General features: G+C 40.1%; 1 protein-coding gene across 1 annotated transcript in view; it reads right to left on the reverse strand.

The window, feature by feature from the left end:
* ggt5b (gamma-glutamyltransferase 5b) overlaps positions 1 to 25659 on the reverse strand; it is a 29143-nt gene extending 3484 nt beyond the window's left edge. The window contains exons 1-6 of the mRNA XM_034192616.1: positions 25376 to 25659; positions 7730 to 7857; positions 7531 to 7626; positions 6291 to 6486; positions 1069 to 1229; positions 814 to 960 (exon numbers count right to left, since the gene is read on the reverse strand). Of these exons, the coding sequence (XP_034048507.1) occupies positions 814 to 960; positions 1069 to 1229; positions 6291 to 6486; positions 7531 to 7626; positions 7730 to 7857; positions 25376 to 25554 (907 nt within the window). The 5' untranslated portion in view covers positions 25555 to 25659. The remainder of the gene's footprint in view (positions 1 to 813; positions 961 to 1068; positions 1230 to 6290; positions 6487 to 7530; positions 7627 to 7729; positions 7858 to 25375) is intronic.
* Between the last annotated feature and the right edge of the window lie 622 nt (positions 25660 to 26281).

A 26281-nucleotide genomic window follows, 5' to 3' on the forward strand; every position in this document is an offset into this window, starting at 1 on the left:
TTTATAGGGTGGTTGGAATTTCAAAATAACAAATTTAAGTTGTGGATACACTGGAGGACCTGTTTCAGGGGCGCAATGTGATGCGGTGGCGGCCAAGGGGGTGGGGAGCAGTGAATTTACCATGCAAATGATGCCAGAAATGTATATATATATAAATTCTGTTCATTTTCATTAGCATTATGATTATTTGCACTAGTAGTATTTCCTTGCAACCTAGACCTCCAAAATTATATCAATGAGAAGACCACCAAATAATTGTTATTCCTTACCCTAAAACCAAAAGCCACAGTTATTAAATAATTGCCCAGATTCAGTGGTGTATTCATTCTTCCATTAGCTTGGACAGCGAAATCCAAATGTTTACACTGCTTTAGCTATGTCTTCAATGCTTAGCAAAGTTCATATTCCCCTCTAAACACTATTCCAGATTTATCCCTCAGCGGATTGAAAACCTTTGTTCTTTTTTATACAATTGATCTCAGATTTTTCAAACTTATTAAACTTCCAATCAGTGTTTTCAACCATTCTATTTTGCAAGGGTTTTTTTTTTTGCATGCACAAGATCATATTCCTGCTCTGTTATAGTAAACACACACATATGGACTGTGTTTACTAGCCCAGGTGAAAAAGAGGTACTAAGCTTGAGAGTCGTGGTGGTTTCGCTGGGAAAGTTATAACTTATATTAAGCCAAATGAACTCGGAGCAGGAGAAAATACAGTGGGAAGTGACTGGTTTCCTTTAAGAGAAAAACAGCATACAGTCTTAAACTGTTCTAACAGCTTATGTAGGTGTGATGATATAATGCTTGATACCATTCATCAGTGAGAGAATGAAGGCAAGCAGGGCGCCCCCAGCAGGTGGTGGAGGGATGTACATCTTTGTATTCCCCAGAGGAACTTCCCAAGCATCATCCACTCGCACTTTATAGGTCTTCAAATCCTCCATTTTTAATGTTCCGCCTGCAGCAAATGTGCAGAAGACTGTATTTCTAAAACACTCCCACATCTTCAGTTTCATTACAACTCATATGATAATTCCATGCACAGCATTTTCCAACATGCACCAACCTGCAGCTCTTATGTCCTGGATTAAGTCCAGTCCAATCTTTCCTGTGTAGAAGACATCCGGTCCCTGCTGTGCAATGGTTTCCATGGTGTCGGCAAGTTTAGGAAACTTTATTGTTACATTTTTACTCAGAACAGTCTTGTTCTTATTGCAGAGGATTTCACTGGAAGAGAAACAACACTCTCAGGTCACAACGTGACATTAAACTGAATTAATGTGTCATGTTTTCATTGAAAGCTGCACTTGATGGGACAGATTACAGAGATACTTTGGAGCATCTGTGTTCACAAATAAATGCAGGCTCAAACCACATACGTGTGGAAGTCGAAATTCTTGGAACCTATATTAACAACAAAATAGTAAGAAGAAAGAAGAATAAAAATAATTTTATTTGTGTAGCACTTTTTGAAAAACTCAAATATACTTTACAAAAATTGCACACTAAAACAAAACATTATCAAAGCTGTTCTAAAATGATGTTTTTAGCAAACATTTGAAGGTGGACAGGTTGGCACCTTCTCTGCTGTTTTGGAGAGAGTTGCACAGGGAGGAGGATGGGTATTACAAAGGCTCTGTCACCCCAAGTCGGTTGATGCTCCTGTGTGGAATGGCAAGGAAGTTGGTGACAGAAGAACGGAGGTTGTGAGATGGAGTGTGGTGGTGGAGCAGATTATTTTGAACTGGATTCACTAACAGGCTGGGAGCCAGTGGAGATTCTGGAGAACAAGGCTTACGTGGTCTTGGGAGTGCGAATGGGTGAGGACATGAGCAAGTTATTGAGGACTTTGGAAGATGTACCATGAAGAGTGCTATTGCAGTATCTGGATGTGATGAAGGCATGAATCAAGGGTTCAGCAGCAGAGAAGGTGAGTGATGGACTGACAGTCAGTCTGCAGCTGTTATGCCATCCTGTGCCGTGTTATCACCATGCAAGTTACAAAACCCAGGGTGAAAATTCCTGAAACATTTGCTGCTGTTTGCAGACCACGAGCACACCGATACCACCAACCTTCAGACTGTTGCTCAGCAGCCACCGAGTCCGTGTTTGTATGAGCCGCATTGTCATCTGAAGTCTCCTCAGGTTCTGCATCATCATTTAAATTGCTAAATTCATTTGGGATATTTTCCACTTGTTGTGGTGTCGCCCCCTCCTGTTTGGCCTCCAGCTCCTCTGGAAGTGTTCGTAGATCTTGTTTGAGTCTGTCTGTGAAATTTGACTGCTCCTCAATTAGCTGCTTGCGATTAGCCAGTTGTCTCTCTTGTTTTGTAAGTTCTTTTGAATTTTGTGCATTTCTACCTGTAGGTGGAACAGCGCCTCCTTCAGGCTCCCAATCTCTTTTTTTCAGCAACTTCACACTCCTGTTGTTCCATGTTATTCTCCATGAGACCAGTTTGGTCTCTCTGGATGTCTTCTGCTTCCATCTTCACCATTTCAGTCTTTTCATGATTTTCATCTGTAACAGGTTGATTTGAGGTGCACTCAGCAGCGCATTTATCAGCGTTGTCCATTTCAAGCTCTTTATGATACACGCCTCCTTTAGCCTTTCAGTCTCTTTTTCCATCTCTCTCAGACGTATTCTCCACAAGATCAGGTAGGTCCCTGTGGACGTCTTCTGCCCTTGTGAGAGTTTGATTTTGAGCACACTCAGCAGAGAGGTTATCAAATTTTTCATTCCAAAATGTCTCAGTTTCAACAAAATCTTGCACTGTGGCCTTCAGGGTTTTAATATCTGCATCTTTCCTTTTAATTTGAAGTTGAAGCTCAGCCTCTTCACCCCTGAGGCATATGATGTCATTTTCCATTTTACTTAAAATATCTTCTGAAAATCTCATGGATTCCTGGTTGCAGGTGTTCCTGTTACTTAGGGGTCCTCCTTCACACAGTGTGTGCTCAAACATTTTTTCAATATCTGACTTGTACATGTTGCAGAATTCCTCTCCACGCTCAGCCCCAACTCAAATAAAAAACATCCATGCAAGACAGTGTAATTTAATTTAGTTGGGACTACATATATGTATTAGGTGGAATCCAATCCATTTAGTCAGTATTTTGGGGTGTAATACTGAAACAAATGACTCATTGGATGGACTCAATTCAATTATGAGCAGGATTTCCATCTAATAAATATATGTAGTCCCAACTCAATTAAATTAAATTATCTTGCTTGGATGTGCTTTGTTTGAGTTGGGGCTACATATATTTGTGTATGGAATTGAGTTCATCCAATGCATCAGTTTTTTGAGTATGGCCATGCAACACTCATACACACTGAGACATGTACATGTCTAGTTTTTTTTTTTAATATAGAGTTTATAATTACTGTGTGTTATCGTGTATATGTATATATATGGCTATATATATATATATAAGTATATATATGGCAGTGCGCTGTACATTACGCTATGACACGTTATGAATCATCACTTCTATGTAGTAGCACCATAATACAGACATGATCAAATATTTGTCTTGCTTTATTTGGATATGTAACAGATACAAGTAAAAACTAGGACTGCAAGCAGTCATATACGGGCCCTCGTTCTGCGTGACCACCTACCCAGGCCAGTGGGTGCCATTGTGACCAGATGTGGGCATGTGCATGCAGGGGCAACCATTCATCACACAGTTAAAATTTTAAACAAATCACACAATGCATGAAGGAGTTATGACATGTTGATGGTTCATCCACTAGGGGGCGCTCAGTGTACAAACAGAGGGGCCAGGTGTGTTCAGGGGCCAACCATCATCACACATGTGAAGTTTCAAGTCAATCAGGCAAAGCATAAAGGAGATATCATGACTTGATGTTCCATGGTAAAGAGTCAAAATGGCGGCACCATAGCGACCACACCCTTAAACGTAGAGAAAAGCTTTTGATAACTTTTGGTCAGTATCATCTCTGGATGCTGTGAAACAAATCTGAAGTGCATTGGACAAAATCCAGAGGAGGAGTTCCTTCAAACACAATGAGTGGAAATCATGGCAAAATGACAAGAAAATTCAAAATGGCTGACTTCCTGTTTGGAGTAGACCAATGGTGCAAGGGACTTTTTTGTACGTCTATGCAAGTCACACATGTGTACTAATTTTCATCTCCGTACTCCAAAAAAACCCCTATGGGGAGTGTTTTTTGAAAGTTTCAAGGGGGCGCTATTGAGGTATTTTGCCCCCCCATGGGCGACACCCCTATGAATTGTAAGAGGTTGTCGTGCTTGACCTGTGTATCACTTTTCATGATGATATGACAAAATTAAGGGCGTCAAAAGGAAGAACGTAATTTCATGGTGAAGGGGCGATATTCGGCACGCCACCACACAGACGCCATTACTCATAACTTCACGGCGATCATTGCCTATGTTCAAGAACTTGTTCTGCATGTTTTTGAAGTGGAAGGAATTTGATGGGGTTAACTATCTGACATCAGTACCTGTTTAAGTATAATGTTCCATGGCAAAGGGTCAAAATGGCGGCGCCACAGCGGCCACACCCTTCAACATAAAGAAAAGCTTTCGATAACTTTTGATCAGTATCGTCTCTGGATGATCTAGAAGAAATTTGAAGTGCATTGGACAAAATCCCTTGGAGGAGTTCATTCAAATACAACATGTGGAAATCACGTCAAAATGACAAGAAAATTCAAATAAAGTTGATTGGGTTAACTATGTGACATCAGGACCTGTTAAAGTAAAAATAGGACATTTCCTGTTACCACCGGGGGATGCTATGGCAAAGGTAGGAAGTCAATATATGCAGATGTTCAGGGCAGAGCCCTCATCATCTCCAGCAAGTTTGAAGGATCTACGATGAAGTATGTGAGCGTGACAGCCGTTCAAAATGAAACGGCGTGCTCCGAAAAGCTTGTCAAAGTTTGATAAACCCACGCATAGCAGCCACACCTTTTGACCTAATTACATTCTTTTGATAACTTTTGATCACCATTGGGTCATGATGATGTTGACCAAATTTGAAGACAATTGGATGAAATCCCTAGGAAAAGTTCGTTCAAATGTAAGTACTGGAAATGGCCAAAATTGGCAAAAAATTACCTCAAAATCGAACTTAAAATCAAAATGGCCGACTTCCTGTTGACATTTCACAATGACGGTAACAGACTTTTTTGTGCGTCGTGAGGCTGTGATGAAAAAACCCCAATGTGGAGGGGTTTTTGAAAATTTCTAGGGGGCGCTATTTCGCGATTTCACTGCGACCATGTGCGACACCCCCAAAATATCGAATTTCGGATCTGGCCGGATGACTTTGGAAAGTTTGGTGAGTTTGTGAGCATGGGAACAGGCTGAAATTTCGATTTCAAGAGTGAGAATAATAATAATAATAATAATAATAATAATTAACAGCGCAATTACAATAGGGTCCTCGTAGGACTTTTTCCTACTAGGGCCCTAATAATCATTATAAGTAACTAATTTAGTCCCCTCAGGACATCCTGCAGGATCTTAGAAGTCCTTTGGAAAAGTTGAGGTGCAGATGCAATGTGCCACTCCTGTGATGAGCAAAATTTGCTTTTTCCACTTTTGCATCCCACACGGATCATCCACAGACCAATGTGGACCTGACATGCTGCTTAAACTTAACTTTAAGGGCAAAAGAATAATAAATCACCCACTCCAGTAATGCTGCCTCTATGCACTGTTCACTGAAGTAGGTATTGGTATTTGACACGGTCACGGCGCATGAGTTTTGGTAATGCTGATTTGACTTATTGTGTGCAAATGTTTGGCCCCCTTGGGTTTTGAATCATTTTAATTGTGTTGTACATAAAATAAAAAGAAAAAAGAAAAATACAACTTTGCTAAGTTACATTATTAAATTATGGTATATAAAATCATCAAGAAAAAAAAACTCTGCAGCACAATGTATATATTTAAAAATCACCATTTAGTAAAACACACCTAATAATCATTTTTACAGCCAGATTTGTTGAAACAAGTCAGGAACAAGGTCCTGCTTGAAAACCCAAACAGTGTTTGATTTATTTTTTATATGTATTTATTTATTTTAGGATGTATCATCTCAGTGTCTATGTATTTTTGGCTACATACTTCAATATCTGTTTATTTAAAACATCTTGTGAAGTACTTGTTAAAATGGTGCATAATATGGCACCTCAGGACAGTATTTTATAAGACTTCATATAGGTTAGTACACTTTCTAACAATGACCACTGATGGACTCTATTCAAACATAGTTAGTCAGAAACCATACCAGAGTGATGAACCTTCCACTTGTGTCTTTATGATGGGGTACTTGAGGAGTTTTCTTAAAAAGGCTGGCATAGGGAGGCCGTCTCTGGCCAGTTTAATTGAGGGTTCAAACAGCTTTGCCCAGGGCAGTTTCCCATACTCTTTATGAATGGCCTCATAGCCTCGCAGTTCTCCAGGAACACCGATCCAGTCAGGGCCTACAACGCAAATTTGGCAAAGAATGTAGCTCAATTCAACATGATACATCCCTGAGAAAACACTTGAACTTTGATCCTTTCTGGTCTATGTCGGAGTCAGAATGGCCGTGTAATCAAAAGAAGAAACAAATCCCTTGGAAATAAAAATCTAATGGAATTACACAGTATTTTCATTACAAAGTACATCGACCTTTATCCTTACCATTGATATTTGACCTTAGAGGTTGACAGTGACCTTGACCCCAGTGACAAAAAGTAAGTTTGTCTCAATATTTTAAAGATATGCATAAATAAATCAATTTTGAGAACATTGTCTGGGATGGAAGATCAAGCTCACAGACCAAGATTAAATTAAAGTTGTTTTTTTTAATAGATCCCAGTTAAACCAAGAACAAATACACTTTGAATTTATCCTTAACAGTGATATTTGATTTTCAAGGTTGATTGCTGCTGACAGTTACCTTGACCTCAGTGACTTATCCTCTATCCAACCTCAACCTCAACTTCAGTCCAAATGTGCAAAAAGCTTGGCTTTGATTTCCATTATGCACCTCGGTAATGACCCTAATATTGTCTGTAATTGATGGTCGAGCTCATAGTTCATGTCAGATCATGTCAGATTTAAAATGTTAGTTCACAAGTAGGAGCAAAGAGAAATGACTTTTGACCTTGTCCTTTGACCTTCACCTTCAATCCCAGAGAAAGTTGGGTCATTATCTGGGTGCATGCTGAAAATCAAGTTCAAAGGTCATCTTGTTGAAGCACATCGCCAAACAGATGCAACAAACTGCTCTATTTAAAAAAAGTGAGGATGAAAATATTATTGCATCAAATGTCAGTTTTCTGGCGAGGCTGGATCTATTAATATTTATGAGCCAGTCAAGCTTCATGCAAAAGCAATGTTCTTTCAGACTAAATTCCACCTCACATGGTAAGCAGACCCAGAACTTAAGCATTCATCTGTTTATTATTATCAATCTGACACTGCAATAAGTATGTTGGAAGGACATTAGGGTTATTTATTCATTCTGTCATCTCACTTGCCTGATGTAAGCGGGCCTGCGGTAGAACATCTGTTCAACAGGTTTGCACTGAATGACTGTGGCACTGTCTCTCTGGAGTTGTACACTTTCACTTTACCTGTGTAGACATCAGACATGAGAGCAACACAACTCCATCATCATTGTCGTCATCATCAATTTAGAAGAAACCACAATCAAAACACAAATGCAAAAAAACTCACCTGTTTTATCTCTTATGGTGATTATGGACCCTCCTCCGAGCCCCATGCTCTGTGGGTTGACCACTGAGGTACACAGAAGAGCTGCAATGGCGCCATCTACTGCTGACCCCCCTTGCTGTAGCATATTTCTAGGAAACAAATTTCAAATTTTATGGGAAATGCCAGTGATCAGTCATCACATGTTTCTGCACTCACTCACTATAATGACCACTTACTTTGGATCAGCGTAATTAATCAGGGCATTAAATAAAACTCAGGAATGGCTCCAAGGGGCGTGTTGAAACCTCACGCAAACACTCCATGTAGAAGTTACACAACATACCAGGAAAGCGATAACCCACAACACAGTTTTGTATCGTTCTTGAGTTTAAAATCCCAAATGAGGAACTCTCTTCCTTGTAAAATCACTCGCTTGGTTGAGCTCATACAACTTAATTACAGCATGGGGGCATAAAAGCGAGAGGCCTTAGAAGGCACTCAGTGGCTCTTTACACACAATGGTTGCAGACGGAAACGTGCACCAGTGCTGTCTGGAAGTTTTTAACAACGTGAGGGTCAAGCTGACATTATGTCACATAATATGCACATCCAACTGGCTGAAATGTGTATTAAAGAACAATCAGTGTGAACTGTGGAACAGAAGCACACCACTGGAGGTTTACGCAATCAAACACAAGCTGCGCATGTTGTGTATATGTGGATGCAGATGCGTTTTATTTTGGGTCGCACTCTGTATATGTTCACTCACATTTGTTGATATAACCCAAATATCTTGTTCGAGTGTGGGTTACAGTATGAACCGTACACACGTTTTATCCTCATATCTCCTTTTTGAGTAAAGAGAAACTTGTAATGAGAGCTCTTTCACACATAACACGAAAGACGCAGAAACCGTATCAAAATCCGCAAACCAAACATGAAATGGGGAACTATGAACCATTGTGCGTGTGCACGAACACAGTGCGAGCAGCTGGAATGTGCTGTGCCACATCACACCACTGGTGAAAATAAAAAATAAAATAAAATAAAAAAATAAAATAAAAACCACCTGTATAGTTAGTGAATATCACTGGGTTGATATAAATAATAAATAAAAGGGAACGCAATATAGAACCCTGTGGTTAAATAAGCCTTGTTAAATAAAAAATAAATGCCACTCACGGGATTCAAACCTACAATTTACAAAAGCTCTGAATACCAGATGGAAACTTAACCACTGCACTACAGTCACTGTCTTATAACAGGAGCGTAAAATGGCTAAAATAAAAAAAGAGACAAACATTTTGTCTAAAAAAAAGAGAAAAAAGCACCATAATAACTGATAAAACCCTGCTTGTTACGGTGTATATTTGGTGATACGTGACTGAAAGTGGTGTTTTTGTGGCGCTGTTGGCTTGTCATATTGTGATAGCCCTGCAGTGTGCATGTTCTTCCGGACACGTGTGACATTCAGATCGGCTGCTGTGTGATCTGACGGTGCATTTCACATGGAGCAGCCTGCTGACGTGCGCTGTGTGCAGCCTCTGCAGCCTGACTGTGTGCGCTCAGATATGGCTGTCCGGCCCCCATGTGATCATGTCTGTAAATACATATCATTAGCATGTCATGCAAGTGTGCTCTCCCCACACACGCGACATATGTGTGTGTGTGTGGGGGGGGGGGGGGGGGTGTGACACACATGTACACGTGCGATACACATGCACGCCACGTGTGTTGCTTTTTGTAATGCCACACTCGTGACAAATTTCACATCCAGCTCAAAAGTGATCGTCTGCTCGCTGTTTTCATGCTAACAGTGCGAATAGCCACACATTTTCTAAGTGTCAAGCGAGTGGTGTTGGATGTTCGTGTGTGTCACCTGGAATTTGGACGGCACCTGCCGCTAGAGGGATTGAAAGGGCTCTCACAGGGCACTCTCTATCTTTCAGCCGCTGTTGTGTGCGAATAATTGTAGCAGCATGTGTACGAGGTGTTGGAGGCAGCTCCGATTTTTCATGAATGACATGCAATTCCTCCTTTGTGCGCTAGTTGGCTTCAATTGTGTTATGTGTGAAGGGGCTCTGATAAACATGCTGAAGAAATTTCAGTGAGAGCATCAAAAGTGCATCACTTTTCCCTTGGCTGCAACAATATAAAGTAGGCAGATCGTAAATCAGTGCAGAATGTGGTGTAATTAAAACCTGCTAGAGCTTACACCGCCAAAAAAGAAAAACCAAGTTTGATTCATAGCTGAAACAATTGCACAATGAATTATCACAGATAATCAAATGACTGCTGCACTGAACAAACTAAAGAACTTAAAGGGGTCATGGTGTGCAAAATCACTATATCACTTGGGTTTTCACTATAAATATCATCTAATTTCACTTATGTGTGTGTGCACTACTGTGGTACTCCAGTGATGCTATTATAGTGAAGGAGATCTATAATTTTCTCACAGGAAGATGCTAATAACTCCTGCAGAATTGCAGAGTCTAGAGAAGTGACCAGTTTGATGATGTCACAATAGGCATGTGGAAGATTCCCAAAGGATTCAGATGAAGTTGGTTTCTGGGAATCCTGTACATGGCTATTTTGGAAAATGTAGCCTTTTCTACGTGTTTTTGGCTTTTCATCCAAACAAAAACTCAAGTTTTCGGTCAGTTTTTGAAAAATTTCGCCAAGGAGAATATTTTGTAAAACACCAGTTGCCCTGTTTTCCTGTTGCAATTTTTGTCTTTTTTTTCCAGGCTTCTAATTGATGAATATTGCTATATGGTAATGCTACATTCAGATGATGACTGTAGAAAAACAGTCACTCTGGTCAACAATGCAGATTTACTGTCTTCTGTAAGAGACAGTAAACAGACAGTCATTTTTCATTGTTGATGAGATGGACAATAATATTCTTCTTTGAATGATACAACAGAGTTTTAAACATTTTGCACAGTGTTATGTTAAAATGGAAAATCATGGCTCTGATGGCATCTTAAAAAGTAAACCTTTTAAAAAAATACAGATTAATTTCTCTCTGGAAATCAAACAAATTATTCACATTTACGTGATTAAAATGAGATGACTTAAATAATCCATCCTTCACTGTGTTTTCTCTTCATTCTGCTGCTTACAGGCAACATGTGAATGCAGCATTAGCACTATATCGCCACCTGTTGCTTTGGCACGCTCTCTTGACAGCACTTTACAATATGTTGTGTTTTTTCATAGGAACAGACATATTTAAAAAAAAAAAAACAAATGTAGAAAATACACATTTTAAAAAATACATGTATGTGTGATCTTGGCATTACTCTTCCTGGACTTGAAGATAAGAACTTGATCAGATGCAGATGTTTTCATGCAGTCTGGATGGAAGACTTGGAAGAATGGACACAACGAATGAAGTGAATGGAATGTGACTGTTCTTCCGTGACAAGACCCCAAAAGCTGGCAGGGATTGTTTTTGTTTCATCATAATCTGGGCTGTGTAAGGAGCTGAGAAAGTGGGTTTTGAGGGCACTGAAGGTAAACAAGTGCACACTTTTGTTTAAGGAATCTGTGACTTAACATCATTGTGATCTTGAATGGATATGAAGATCTTTGCTGAAAGAATGGATAAGCTGATTACAGCCCTTGAGATGTTGAGCGAGACGCTGGAGTGTCTGCATTTGTGATTGTCCTGGTTCACGACTAAGATCCAGGGCCCATATCCACAAAGCACCCTTAGGTGAAAAGTAGCTCCTAGTCATGTTATTCTAAGAAAAATCTTAGAATTTTTCCTTGGTAATACCACCGTCACACTACAACATGAATTGCACGAATGCCATACAAATTGACATTGACATTGACATTCGAACAACATTCATGCAATTTGCACTGCATTCGAACTGCACTCAAACGCATTGAACAGCATTCCTACAGCAGTTGGCACATTCGTGTGTCGCTTGTGCTGGAAAACACCTGAATGGCGGTGGAGTCATACCACATTCATACTGCCGTAGGAATGGACAATGGAATGTCATTCGTGCAATTCAACCTGCAGTCAAACTGCATTCAACCTGCAGCACAAATTGCATGAACGCCGTATGAATTGACAGTCAAACGAGATTTGTGCAAATCATGCTGCATTCGAGCTGCATTTGAATTGCGTCAAACTGACCATCAACAATGTAGAGAACAAGCATACTAGTGTCGTGCTGCATTCGAACTGGGAAATATCAGAGTACAGTACGGGAATATCAGACCTCAGTGTTTGTCGCATGGACCTCGCTTACACTGTACGCTGCTTACTCCTGTACAGACCTCACACTCAGTTAATAATCCTTTAATCTTACATTTTTACATAGAGGTTTTCATTGCACTGTCCTGTAGGATTTGATACTTACAGTAGTGTTCAGAATAATAGTAGTACTATGTGACTAAAAAGATAAATCCAGGTTTTGAGTATATTTCTTATTGTTACATGGGAAATAAGGTACCAGTAGATTCAGTAGATTCTCACAAATCCAACAAGACCAAGCATTCATGATATGCACACTCTTAAGGCTATGAAATTGGGCTATTAGTAAAAAAAAAAGTAGAAAAGGGGGTGTTCACAATAATAGTAGCATCTGTTGTTGAAGCTACAAACTCAAAACTATTATGTTCAAACTACTTTTTTAGCAATCCTGTGAATCACTAAACTACTATTTAGTTGTATAACCACAGTTTTTCATGATTTCTTCACATCTGCAAGGGATTAATTTAGTTGCTATGGAACCAAGATTTTGCTGGTTTACTAATGTGCTTGGGGTCATTGTCTTGTTGAAACACCCATTTCAAGGGCATGTCCTCTTCAGCATAAGGCAACATGACCTCTTCAAGTATTTTGACATATCCAAACTGATCCATGATACCTGGTATGTGATATATAGGCCCAACACCATAGCAGGAGAAACATGCCCACCATGCTTCACTGTCTTCACTGTGAACTGTGGCTTGAATTCAGAGTTTGGGGTTGTCTCACAAACTGTCTGTGACCCTTGGACCCAAAAAGAACAATTTTACTCTCATCAGTCCACAAAATATTCCTCCATTTCTCTTTAGGCCAGTTGATGTGTTCTAAGGCAAATTATAACCTCTTCTGCACATGTCTTTTATTTAACAGAGGGACTTTGCGGGGGATTCTTGCACATAAATTAGCTTCACACAGGCATCTTCTAACTGTCACAGCACTTACAGGTAACTCCAGACTGTCTTTGATCATCCTGGAGCTGATCAATGGGTGAGCCTTTGCCATTCTGGTTATTCTTCTATCCATTTTGATGGTTGTTTTCCATTTTCTTCCACGTGTCTATTATAAAGCATTGGAGATCATTGTAGATGAACAGCCTATAATTTCTTTGCACCTGCGTATACGTTTTCCCCTCTCCAGTCAACTTTTTAATCAAACTATTATAATCAAACTTTTCTTCTGAACAATGTCTTGAACGTCCCATTTTCCTCAGGCTTTCAAAGAGAAAAGCATGTTCAACAGGTGCTGGCTTCATCCTTAAATAGGGGACACCTGATTCAGCCTGTTTATTCCACAAAACTGATGAACTCACTGACTGAATGCCACACTACTATTATTGTGAACACCCCCTTTTCTACTTTTTTTTACTAATAGCCCAATTTCATAGCCTTAAGAGTGTGCATATCATGAATGCTTGGTCTTGTTGGATTTGTGAGAATCTACTGAATCTACTGGTACCTTGTTTCCCATGTAACAATAAGAAATATACTCAAAACCTGGATTAATCTTTTTAGTCACATAGCACTACTATTATTCTGAACACTACTGTATAACTATTTCTACCTTTTGTTTTTTTACATCTGTTTGCGCTGACAAAGGAGAAGCTCATTATAATGTTATTGTACATTTTGTATAATGACAATAAAGGGCATTCTATTCTATTCTAAACTATATAACATTCATATTAATATCAAAGTAAGTGATGTCAGCAGTCATAGCCTAAATTTACTTGTTTGGGACAAACTTCACTTGTGTGCTGCAGTCTCTGCTCTCGCTTTGGATTGCAGCACATACCAGCGGTTTCCACACTCGCTGCTTATGCGCAACTACCAGCATGGAAAGTAAACATAACAATAAGCTAATCAATAAAACAAGCACGTTGTTTGTGGGGATCCATGGGCTCTAGATTGAGGGTTATTTATAAAATAGGTAGCTGACTTTTTTTCAACGGTGATAATAAATTATGTAAAGTTTCTATAATGAGTTGGAATGGCGTGTGAGTCCAGAATGTTTTTAGAACCTTAGATCTTAGACCTCAACAGTCTTTAGAAGAACTCAACCCTTTTATTTCCTATTAATTATGTTATGTTTTAATGCTAATTTACTGTCTTAATCTATTTATAAATTGTTTAGGTTCTTTTTATTATATACACACTATTAATATTATCGTTATTTTTATTATTATTATCAGTATTACTAATATTTTTATTTTATTTTATTATTACTTCTATTTTGTCATTTGATTTTTAAATGAACCACAATGGAAATAAGTGTTTCCATTTTCTTGTGTCATGCTGCATATATGTTTAACGTATTTACAATTATAGTATGTACTTAGATTGAACTTACTAAATAAACAATACATGCTTTTAATATATACAGTGAGGAAAATAAGTATTTGCACACCCTGCGATTTTGCAAGTTCTCCCACTTAGAAATCATGTAGGGGTCTGAAATTTTCATCTTAGGTGCATGTCCACTGTGAGAGACATAATCTAAAAAAAAAAAAAAATCAGGAAATCACAATGTATGATTTTTTTTTAATAATTTATTTGTATGTTACTGCTGCAAATAAGTATTTGAACACCTGTGAAAATCAATGCTAATATTTGGTACAATAGCCTTTATTTGCAATTACAGAGGTCAAACGTTTCCTGTAGTTTATCACCAGGTTTGCACACACTGCAGCAGGGATTTTGCTCCACTCCTCCATACAGATCTTCTCCAAATCTTTTAGGTTTGGAGTTTCAACTCCCTCCAAAGATTTTCTATTGAGTTCAGGTCTGGAGACTGGCCAGACCACTCCAGGACCTTGAAATGCTTCTTATGGAGCTCCTCCTTAGTTGCCCTGGCTGTGTGTTTGGGGTCATTGTCATGCTGGAAGACCCAGCCATGACCCATCTTCAATGCTCTTACTGAGGGAAGGAGGTTGTTTGCCAAAATCTCACAATACATGACCCCATCCATCCTCCCTCAATACGGTACAGTCGTCCTGTCCCCTTTGCAGAAGAGCACCCCCAGAGTATGATGTTTCCACCCCCATGCTTCACGGTTGGGATGGTTTTCTTGGGGTTGTTCTCATCTTCTAAACATGGTAAATGGAATTGATTCCGAAAAGCTCTATTCTGGTCTCATCTGACCACATGACCTTCTCCCATGCCTCCTCTGGATCATCCAGGTGGTCACTGGTGAACTTCAAACGGGCCTGAACATGTGCTGGCTTGAGCAGGGGGACCTTGCTGCCCTGCAGGATTTTAAACCATGACAGCATCATGTGTTACTAATGTAATCTTTGTGACTGTGGTCCCAGCTCTCTTCAGGTCATTGCCCAGGTCCTCCTGTGTAGTTCTGAGCTTTCTCAGAATCATCCTTACCCCACAAAGTGAGATCTTGCATGGAATCCCAGACCGAGGGAGATTGACAGTCATCTTGTGTTTCTTCCACTTTCTAATAAATAATCATAACAGTTGTTGTCTTCTACCAAGCTGCTTGTCTGTTGTCCTGTAGTCCATCCCAGCCTTGTGCAGGTCTACAGTTTTGTCCCTGGTGTCCTTAGACAGCTCTTTGGTCTTGGCTATGGTGGACGGGTTGGAGTGTGATTAATTGAGTGTGTGAACAGGTGTCTTTTATACAGGTAACAAGTTCAAACAGGTGCAATTAATACAGGTAAAGAGTGTAGAATAAGAGGGCTTCTTAAAGAAAAATTAACAGGTCTGTGACAGCCAGAATTCTTGCTGATTGGCAGGTGTTCAAATACTTATTTGCAGCAGTAACATACAAATAAATTATTAAAAAATCATACATTGTGATTTCTGGATTTTTTTTTTTTTTTTTTTTTTTTAGATTATGTTTCTCACAGTGGACATGAGCCTAAGATGAAAATTTCAGACCCCTCCATGATTTCTAAGTGGGAGAACTTGCAAAACCGCAGGGTGTTCAAATACTTATTTTCCTCACTGTAGATAATCAGCATGTGAATGAGACACATTCAAACATTTTCATGCTGTGTAACAATTCCCTTAGTTTTGCTGAGTTTCATCATCATGCCATTAAATTATTTTCACAGTTACATGTCTTAATGCAGTTCAGCTTATATGATCAGTTGATTTCACTGTCCATTCATGACTAGGAGCACTGAAAAACAAATTGGAGTAATATTTACTTGGAAAAAACCTAGGAAAGTTTTTTCACTCAGAAATTCCAAGTAAATTTTACAAGGGGAATTCTTAAGTCAATTTTTCTTGCATATATTAGTTTTTCTAAAAGAATAACTCAAATAACATTTACTAGCAATTATAAATTTAATATTTTCATAGAATTTTACTTTGTCTTTATTCATAAAAAGTAAAACGTTTCAGTTGTTCCCCTTGTTTTCACTCAAAGTTGCCACAGCAACTTGGTTTCAGTGCAAAAGGTTCTCGGTTCAAACCCCATCCCTGCCGCATTTCTCCATGTAATGTGGATGTCCATCACGAAGAGCATCCAGTGTAGAATTTGTGCCAAATCAACATGCAGATGCAAATTGGATCTGCTGTGAAAACAAGGGGAACAGCTGAAAAGTTTTACTTTTATGAATAAAGTCAGAGTAAAATTCAATGAAAATGTTGTATGGCTGGGGGGGCCTGGCTGCCTTTTGTTTCTGTCTTCTGTGCTGTCTTTTGTTTTTCCTTCCAGGTGGTATGCGTTTAGGACTGAGTGGCTGTGTGGCTGAGTTTTCAGGACCTCACCCTGATCACCTGATCAAGTGCAGCTCGTCAGGACTCACAGCTGTGGTGCATCTACACGGATTGGAGCATGGTGGCATTTAAGTCTGGAGTACACAGTGTGTATTTGCCAGAGACTCGACCTTGTGACCAGACGGGTGAGATCGTCGTCTCGAGAGCCATCTCATCATCAGTGGATGCAGAGAACGTCCAGGTTTGATGCATGGTCTGTGAAAGAGGAGGGGGTGAGGTCTCACGCTCGTCAGCACACTTCCTGAGGTACGTTAGGTTTTGTGACTAACATTATTACAGTAAGTAAATGTGGTGTCCCTCACACCTTATTATATTGAGCTGTTATGTTAGTCGTTTAATCAGCTTCCACTGCAGTTGAGTTATGTGAACAGGGTGTTCCATGCCTGCAGGGAGGGAAGCTGATTAGTGATTAAGCCAGGAAGTGTTTGCTGTTTATGTACACCTTTGAGTGGTCTCTCTGTGGGTGGAGTGTGGACTCACATGATGGTTTCTTCTTTCACAGACTCGGTTTGTCGCAGCCACCTGGGGGGTGTCGGCGGGGTCCTTGGGTCTGAACAGTTTCTGGCTCCGGACCGTTAGTGCTGCTGGGAGCACACCGCAATTCCACCACGCCAGACCGCGCACTCATTTGTTGTATTTTTCACATCACTGTTATGTAATTAAATTTTGTTATCCTTTGTACCGTGCTCTGCTTATTTTATACTGGGTCCTTCAAACGCTGGTCGGTTCTCCGGGCTGCGTCTGACACATAACAGAAAATATTCAGTTGATAATTGCTAGTAAATGTTACTTGAGTTATTCTTTTAGATAAACTAATATATGCAAGTAAAATTTACTTAAGAATTCTCCTTGTAAATTTACTTGGAATTTCTGAGTGACAAACTTTCCTAGGTTTTTTCAAGTTAATATCACTCAAAAAAAATTTTCAGTGAGTGCAGAGCACATTTGTTTTTTGTTGTTTTTTTTTTTTTTTATTTCTCCTTCCCATTTCGTGACAACCATTCACAGCTCTTAGATCATAGCCCTCTGCTGCTCCACGGCAGAGTGCTGTGCTCCTGTGTGGTGCAGATCACCCCACGCCCACAAGGTAGATGCTGAGCTAAATGAGGCCTGCAGAAACTTCACCGTGGGTATATATTTTTGTGCACCATTTCTCTAATTTTAATCGGAAAAAAGTTTCCTTCCATGAATTTGTCAATCTTTTTGTGTTGCATTTGTCCATAGAATTTTGCAAGGATCCGCTGATCCGTGTGGCAAGTATAAGCCAAACTTGTGTGGGGTCACTTATTACCCTGAGAGGATCTATGAGATTTTCACATTATAGCTTCACATGGTATTGTAAACTGCCAACTTGTGTCATTATATTTTACTGTTTTGTGGGGAAACATGACCAACAGACCTAGAATAGCAAGATTTACAGCTGCACAAGCTTTGAGATTGATTCTTGATGCCCAGAGTGATGATGAAAACAATGACTGACAAGTGAAATAAACATGAAAAACCCTAAAACAATCATTTACATAGAAGTATTCTAATATAAAGTCAATGGGGTCATAAATAACCCCACTCAGTCATATTAGTGGCTAAAATAGCTTGGTCACTTGAGGGTTAAAAGCATTTTATTCATGGCTGGTGGGCTGGTTTTCTCCCAACATGCTTTGCTGTGACTCCGAAGTGTAAAGGTGATCACATTCATTGTATGAAATGAACCCTTGACAATTTTTTGGCAGAAGATAGAAAGAACATTCTGCTTCATGAGCACAAAAGCAGGAAAGAGCTTCTTGTACATTCCAGTAAAAATCCGGCCTTTTTCCTGCCGTACAAGCTGCTATAATGACAAACTGACTGAGGTTGCATTGTGTAAGGTGATCTCCCTTTGATGATTTTGGCCCCAATTTGTATCCTCATGGTTGTATGGCTCCAGATTTTTTTTTTTTTCTTGGTTTGTCTTAGTGGGGCTGTTATTTAGTGGTGGGGCAACATATTACTTGCCACATTTTCATGACATATTATTATTATTATTATTATTATTATTATTATTATTATTATTCCCTGAGGCAAAAATATGGCCATCAGTATTGCAAAGACTTTGCATCTGTCTGTCTGTGTTCAGCATAAGTCCAGTCCTATTACTGCCAGGGTCTTCAAATTCACAGGGAGCATTCATGGGACACATACCTTAGACAAGTTCAAAGATGCCTAATCTTAACCTATTCCAAGGAGTCAAAAGGTCACATTCTTTCCACACACTCTTTCACTGATTACATACTCATATGGCCGAGGGTATTTTATCATTGTGTTATGTTCTTACTATTTTTAACCCTACTCCTTCCCCGAACCCTAACCATGACCTAACCCTCTCCCTTGCTCTAACCCTAAACATAACCTCCCTCAGAGTACCCCCTCCCCCCACCACCACATCACCCCGCATCCCATCACAAGGATGCTTTTAACCCTCACCTATCTGAGGAAAATGCCTTTTAATGACGTGCCTGGTTTCGATCAGGCAAGAGCATGGTGAACTTTCAAATGAAGACTTTAAGGTATGAACTGATCCATTATATCCATCTGGTTGTGACCCTTCTTACAAATGCAGATCAGTGTGCCAGAGGATAGAAAAGCGAATCAAGAGAGAGTCTTCACCACAGCAATACTGTGGCAGACATAGAGACTGAGTTTGTGCCAGCACCATGATCCAACACTGGCAAGAACTTCCACAGTGTCACCAGGTGTTTTCTTCAGTCTGGGTAGACTGAATCTAATAGATTAATTTAATAGATCAATCAAGATGCTACTACGAAATGGCGTGACATAGGGTTGTTAAATTAACACTGACAGTGTTAACATTAACATTTGAAACAATGGAACATTGACACTTTCTAGTGTTAATTAAACACAGGTTGTTTTTGTAGTGGGCAGCACGGTGGATTAGTGGTTAGCACTGTTGCCTCACAGCAAGAAGGTTGTGGGTTCAATTCCCATGGCCTTTCTGTGTGGAGTTTGCATGTTCTCCCCGTGTTTGTGTGGGTTTCCTCCGGGTGCTCCAGTTTCCTCACACATCCAAAGACATGCAGGTTAGGTGGATTGGAATCTTTAAATTGTCCATAGGTGTGCGTGTGGGTGTGTCTGTGTTTGTTTGTCTGTTTGTGGCCCTGCAACAGACTGGCATCCTGTCCTGGGTGTACCCCGCCTCGCGCTCTATGACTGCTGGGATAGGCTCCAGCTCCCCGCGACCCTTAATTGGACTAAGCGGCAGAAGATGAATGAATGAATGAATGTTTTTGCAGTGTTTGGAAACTTGTGGCGCCGTAGGACAGATCACTAAAAGAATGCAAGTAACTTAATCCAATCCAATCCACTTTATTTATATAGCACATTTAAACAACAGAACAGTTTCCAAAGTGCTGCACATAAAAATGATTATACAACTATACAAAACAATAAACCCACTCAGATACTAATAAATAAATAAACATAAAAACAATAAAACAATAAATAAATAAAACACTAGGCCAAAGACAGCAGAGGACCATACAACTCATGCAGAGCTAAAAGCCAGAGAATAAAAGTGGGTCTTCAGACGAGACTTAAAACACTCCATTGTGGGGGCTGTTCGAACGTGGAGAGGCAGAGCGTTCCAGAGTCTGGGCCCAGCCACAGAGAAGGCCCTGTCCCCCTGGTCTTAAGTCTCGTCCTAGGCACCACAAGCTGGAGCTGGCCCTCAGACCTCAGAGCACGCGCTGGGGAGTAAATTTGAAATTAAATTTGATTTAAAATCAATTCTAAAATTAACAGGGAGCCAGTGCAAAGACGCAAGAATAGGTGTAATATGTTCATGTTTTTTGCTCCCAGTTAAGAGGCGTGCAGCAGCGTTCTGGACTAACTGCAATCTGTGAAGTGTATTTTGATTAATTCCATAAAAAAGTGAATTGCAGTAGTCCAGGCGTGAAGAAATAAAAGCATGCATGACACGCTCCAAGTCAGAAAAGGATAAAATTGATTTAATTTTGGTTAAAAGACGAAGCTGATAAAAGCTGGATTTAACAACCGCCTTGACCTGCCTGTCCAGTTTAAGATCAGAGTCCATAATGACGCCAAGGTTGGTGGCTGTGGGCTTCATGTGTTGACTGAGAGGGCCCAGGTCTATTCGAACTGTGGAACCAACACTGGGCCCAAACACCATCACCTCGGTTTTGTTCTCATTTAAGCTAAGAAAATTTTGAGCCAACCAAGCCCTGACGTCTTCCAGGCACACAAGCAAGGGTGTCAGGAGGCTGCTAGAGTTCTTCTTAATAGGCAAATAAATTTGAGTATCATCTGCATAAAGATGATAAGATATGCCATGTTTTCTAAACACCTGACCTAACGGGAGAAGGTATAGGGTGAAGAGAATAGGCCCAAGAATAGAACCCTGGGGGACTCCACAGTTCAGAGGAACACAAGACGAGGTGGACTCCCCCAGCCTGACAGTAAATGAACGGCCTGTAAGGTAAGAATGGAACCAGTCCAAGGCTGTCCCCCTGACACCCACACAGTTCTCAAAAAGAGATAAAAGAGTTGCATGGTCAACTGTGTCGAAGGCAGCAGTCAAGTCTAAAAGCACCAGAATGGCGGAATCACCAGAATCAGTGATTAAAAACAGGTCATTAAAAACCTTTAAAAGTGCAGACTCCGTGCCGTGAAATAATTTATAACCTGACTGAAAACTGTCTAAAATGTTGTTTGTTTCTAAAAACTCTTGTAGTTGTACAAGAACAGCTTTTTCCAAAATCTTTGAAATAAAAGGAAGCTTAGATATAGGCCTATAATTAGAGATAACAGAGTTATCAAGACTCACTTTCTTTAAAAGAGGCTCAACTACAGCCTGCTTACAAAACGCAGGAACTTTTCCTGACATAAGGCTGCTGTTGACCAAAACAACAACATCAGGGCCGATAGTTCCCCAGACCTCTTTAAAGAGTCATGGGGGGATACAGTCTGATGGACAAAATGAAGGTTTGAGATTTTTAACAATATTTGATAAATCTGAAAATAACAGGTTCAAACCGGTCTAACACAGCAGAACAGGTGTGAGCCATGATTGAACTGGCCGAAGTGACAGTCATCCCAGCCCTAATACTGGCGACCTTATCACAAAAGAAATTTAAAAAGCGATTACAAACAACTTGAGTTGCTTCCAAAGTGGTGGATTGGCCAGGGTTTAACAAAGATCCAATAGTTTTAAAAAGCACATGAGGTTTGTCCCAGTTATCACAAATTAGATTGGAAAAGTATTTTGCCTTTTCAGACCTGATCATATTTTGGAATTTTCTCCAACTTTTTTTAAGAATTTGATAGGAGACGGTCAGTCCATCTTTTTTCCATTTGCGCTCCGCCCTCCTACACTCACGTCTGGCCTGTCGCACAGTTTCATTCAACCAGGGCTCCTGCCTGGGTTTAGTGCGCATACAACCCCTGGCAAAAATTATGGAATCACCGGCCTCGGAGGATGTTCATTCAGTTGTTTAATTTTGTAGAAAAAAAGCAGATCACAGACATGACACAAAACTAAAGTCATTTCAAATGGCAACTTTCTGGCTTTAAGAAACACTATAAGAAATCAAGAAAAAAAACATTGTGGCAGTCAGTAACGGTTACTTTTTTAGACCAAGCAGAGGAAAAAAATATGGAATCACTCAATTCTGAGGAAAAAATTATGGAATCACCCTGTAAATTTTCATCCCCCAAATTAACACCTGCATCAAATCAGATCTGCTTATTGACATTGACCCTATGCCATGACATTGACCCTATGTGTCTTTTTGCAAGGAATGTTTTTGCAGTTTTTGCTCTATGGCAAGATGCATTATCATCTTGAAAAATGATTTCATCATCCCCAAACATCCTTTCATTTGTCCAAAATATCAACATAAACTTGTGCATTTATTGATGATGTAATGACAGCCATCTCCCCAGTGCCTTTACCTGACATGCAGCCCCATATCATCAATGACTGTGGAAATTTACATGTTCTCTTCAGGCAGTCATCTTTATAAATCTCATTGGAAAGGCACCAAACAAAAGTTCCAGCATCATCACCTTGCCCAATGCAGATTCAAGATTCATCACTGAATATGACTTTCATCCGGTCATCCACAGTCCACAATTGCTTTTCCTTAGCCCATTGTAACCTTGTTTTTTTCTGTTTAGGTGTTAATGATGCCTTTCGTTTAGCTTTTCTCTATGTAAATCCCATTTCCTTTAGGCGGTTTCTTACAGTTCAGTCACAGACGTTGACTCCAGTTTCCTCCCATTCGTTCCTCATTTGTTTTGTTGTACATTTTTCGATTTTTGAGACATATTGCTTTAAGTTTTCTGTCTTGACGCTTTGATGTCTTCCTTGGTCTACCAGTATGTTTGCCTTTAACAACCTTCCCATGTTGTTTGTATTTGGTCCAGAGTTTGGACACAGCTGACTGTGAACAACCAACATCTTTTGCAACATTGCGTGATGATTTACTCTCTTTTAAGAGTTTGATAATCTTCTCCTTTGTTTCAATTGACATCTCTCGTGTTGGAGCCATGATTCATGTCAGTCCACTTGGTGCAACAGCTCTCCAAGGTGTGTTCACTCCTTTTTAGATGCAGACTAACGAGCAGATCTGATATGATGCAGGTGTTAGTTTTGGGGATGAAAATTTACAGGGTGATTCCATAATTTTTTTCCTCAGAATTGAGTGATTCCATATTTTTTTTCCTCTGCTTGGTCTAAAAAAGTAACCGTTACTGACTGCCACAATCTTTTTTTCTTGATTTCTTATAGTGTTTCTTAAAGCCAGAAAGTTGCCATTTGAAATGACTTTAGTTTTGTGTCATGTCTGTGATCTGCTTTTTTTCTACAAAATTAAACAACTGAATGAACATCCTCCGAGGCCGGTGATTCCATAATTTTTGCCAGGGGTTGTAGCTTTGAGTGGAGCAATAGTGTTCATAATGGTATTGCATGCCAAAAGAAAAGTAGATGCAATTTGTTCTGTATTTTGGCATGTGACAGCTACATTGTTTTTTTAGGCCACAAAAAGGGAGGAGAAATGATCTCCCGCTCCTGGCCTCAGCTGCCGCCGATAGCATGCAGAAACACTGGGTTCATTACTGCTGTCCAAAATAAAATTAAATAACACCGGACTAAATATGTGCGTTGCTTCAGTAACATGTTGCATAAAATTAAAGGTATCAATCAATTCTAAAAACTCAGTAGCCAAAGGCTTGGACAGACAGTAAACATGAACATTAAAATCACCCAGAAGTAAGATTCGATCATACTGTGGAATAACAGCTGCAAGCAAGTCAGAGAAATCCTTTAAAAAATCTTTGTTGTGCTTGGGTGGACGATAGATAAGTGCGCACAACACAGGATTGCGGTGTCCCAGTTCAAAGCAGCATAATTCAAATGATGAAAAACATCCAGGCACAATACTTTTATATGCCAAACTGTCTCTGAAAATAGCAGCAATGCCACCACCCCGACCACTGCTTCTTGGAACATTAATGAATGAGCAGTTCGAAGGAACCAGGTCAACAAAAGCTGAGGACTCACCCGCAGAGATCCAAGTCTCAGTCACAAACAATACATCCAAAAAGTGTGTGGAGAAGAAATCCTGCAAAATGAAAGTCTTGTTCATCACGGAACGCGCATTAACTAGCGCACAGTTGATAATCTGTGTATTAGCCTCCGAAGCTACCTGGCTAAGGCCTCGGAGGTTGGCGTGGTTTATGCCTGGAGAGACTTCAGCTTGATGTGGCTTGGTGGTACGTAGCGTCCAGGGCTCCACATCAAGCGGAGGAACCACAGGAACCAACCAGGCGCCAGAAAAGTTCAAGGTGTGGCGCGACGTGAAACGACGAAAACAGTCCATATATTCAATGGGGATATTGTATAAATCTGCAGAATGTGTCAGCCAAAGCTTCAGCTTGACAAGAGTACCCCCACGCTTCCCTCGACGTCTCTTCTTTCGTTTGACAGGTAAGATGCGCAAAGGTGCGCAACAGGTACACAGGAACATTAGCCAGCAGAGGGGAAAAATAAGTTCCACTATTACGATATGCCTCCACCGAATCCACCGCAGATTTTATTTTCAAAAGCTCATAGCTCGTTATAGCTCAGCAGAGAGTCAATGGACCTTGTCATCAAACACAGTATGATTAAAAAACATACAACTATCGCCAGTACAAGACGGCGTGCCAAGCATGCCGGCGCCATCTTTTTTTTTTTTTTTTTTTTAATTTAAGACTGAAAATACAACCTCAGCTGAATGTCAAATGTGCATTTTATGTTGGGACATTTGATTTTTGGGGGGGGGGGGTACAGCCCCATCAAGCTGTTCTAGAGCCGCCTATGTCTGCCATCAATCCAGTCTTTTGCAGAAATAAATGACAAACTAATATTTGTTAGAAACAACTTTAAATTTAGATTTCCAACATAAATTTCAAACAACAATCTCATTCATTACACCTGCACATGTTTGTGCAGGTATAATCTGTTCTCCAAACGGATCAAATCTCTTAAACTGATTATCCATCGGCTCAGTTCACTTTTATCTGGCAGGCAACCTGTCAGTACTAGTCTACTATGGAGTCCAAAATGATGTCAAGTGCATGTTTTTCCATGGCAAAGTGTTTTACCTGCCGATCACGGAGCACTTCAGTGAGTCCGCAGACACCGCCGCGCGCTGGAACTGTCCTCCGGAACATCCTCTGTCCACGAGTGATGAGGCGACGCACAGACAGATGAGCGCGACGGCGGCGCAAAGTACAGCGGAGAAAACTGTGCAGTAGAGCAGCCAGCGCTTTGACTTCGCCATGGAAGCTCGCGAAGAAAGTTTGAATGTGGAGGAAACTGTCGCTGCCGCCTGCACAATGCGCACACGCACAATAACCACACTAATCCCGACCGCGCGCTCACCCCTCCTCTCCAAGTTGAAGTAAAAGTGAGACTGGATTGTTGACTGAGGGTGAGTTGTACAGTCATAAACTGTGTTTAATCCTTCAAAAGTGACTCGACTTTGCTGGAAGGCTTCCTGTGGAGTTTCCGTTTTGCGCAACATCTTTGCGCATTGACTTATGACTTCCGTGGAAAAGAGGCTGATGGATGATGTTATTTTGGATGTGATGACCTTGTGTCATTGACACAGAGGAGACGGAGAACGCTCACAGATGGAGCCAAAACTTTCAGATTTCACCACGAAGAGCAGGAACACGAGCTGCTTTTTTAAATTCAGACCATTTTTACGCAGTTTAAGTAAATTATTTTACATGATATGTCACCTCAGCATCCATTAGTTCTTCTGTAGACTGTGGATGTGATAAAACTACAATACTTTTTTTTAACGCAGTGATTCTTACATTTACTTTGATTTGTATTAAATTACAACCAATATGGTACTAAAGGTATTTCATATTTTGTGTGGTAAACTTCATATCATTTGCCAATATGCATCCATTAATAAGGCAACACATTCCAGAAAAATAAAGTACCACTTTATCATGTTGCCGTTCCTTCTCACAACATTTTAGACATTTTGGCATTGA

This window comes from Thalassophryne amazonica, chromosome 17, assembly GCF_902500255.1.
Source record: "Thalassophryne amazonica chromosome 17, fThaAma1.1, whole genome shotgun sequence".
In the NCBI taxonomy this organism is placed as follows: domain Eukaryota; kingdom Metazoa; phylum Chordata; class Actinopteri; order Batrachoidiformes; family Batrachoididae; genus Thalassophryne; species Thalassophryne amazonica.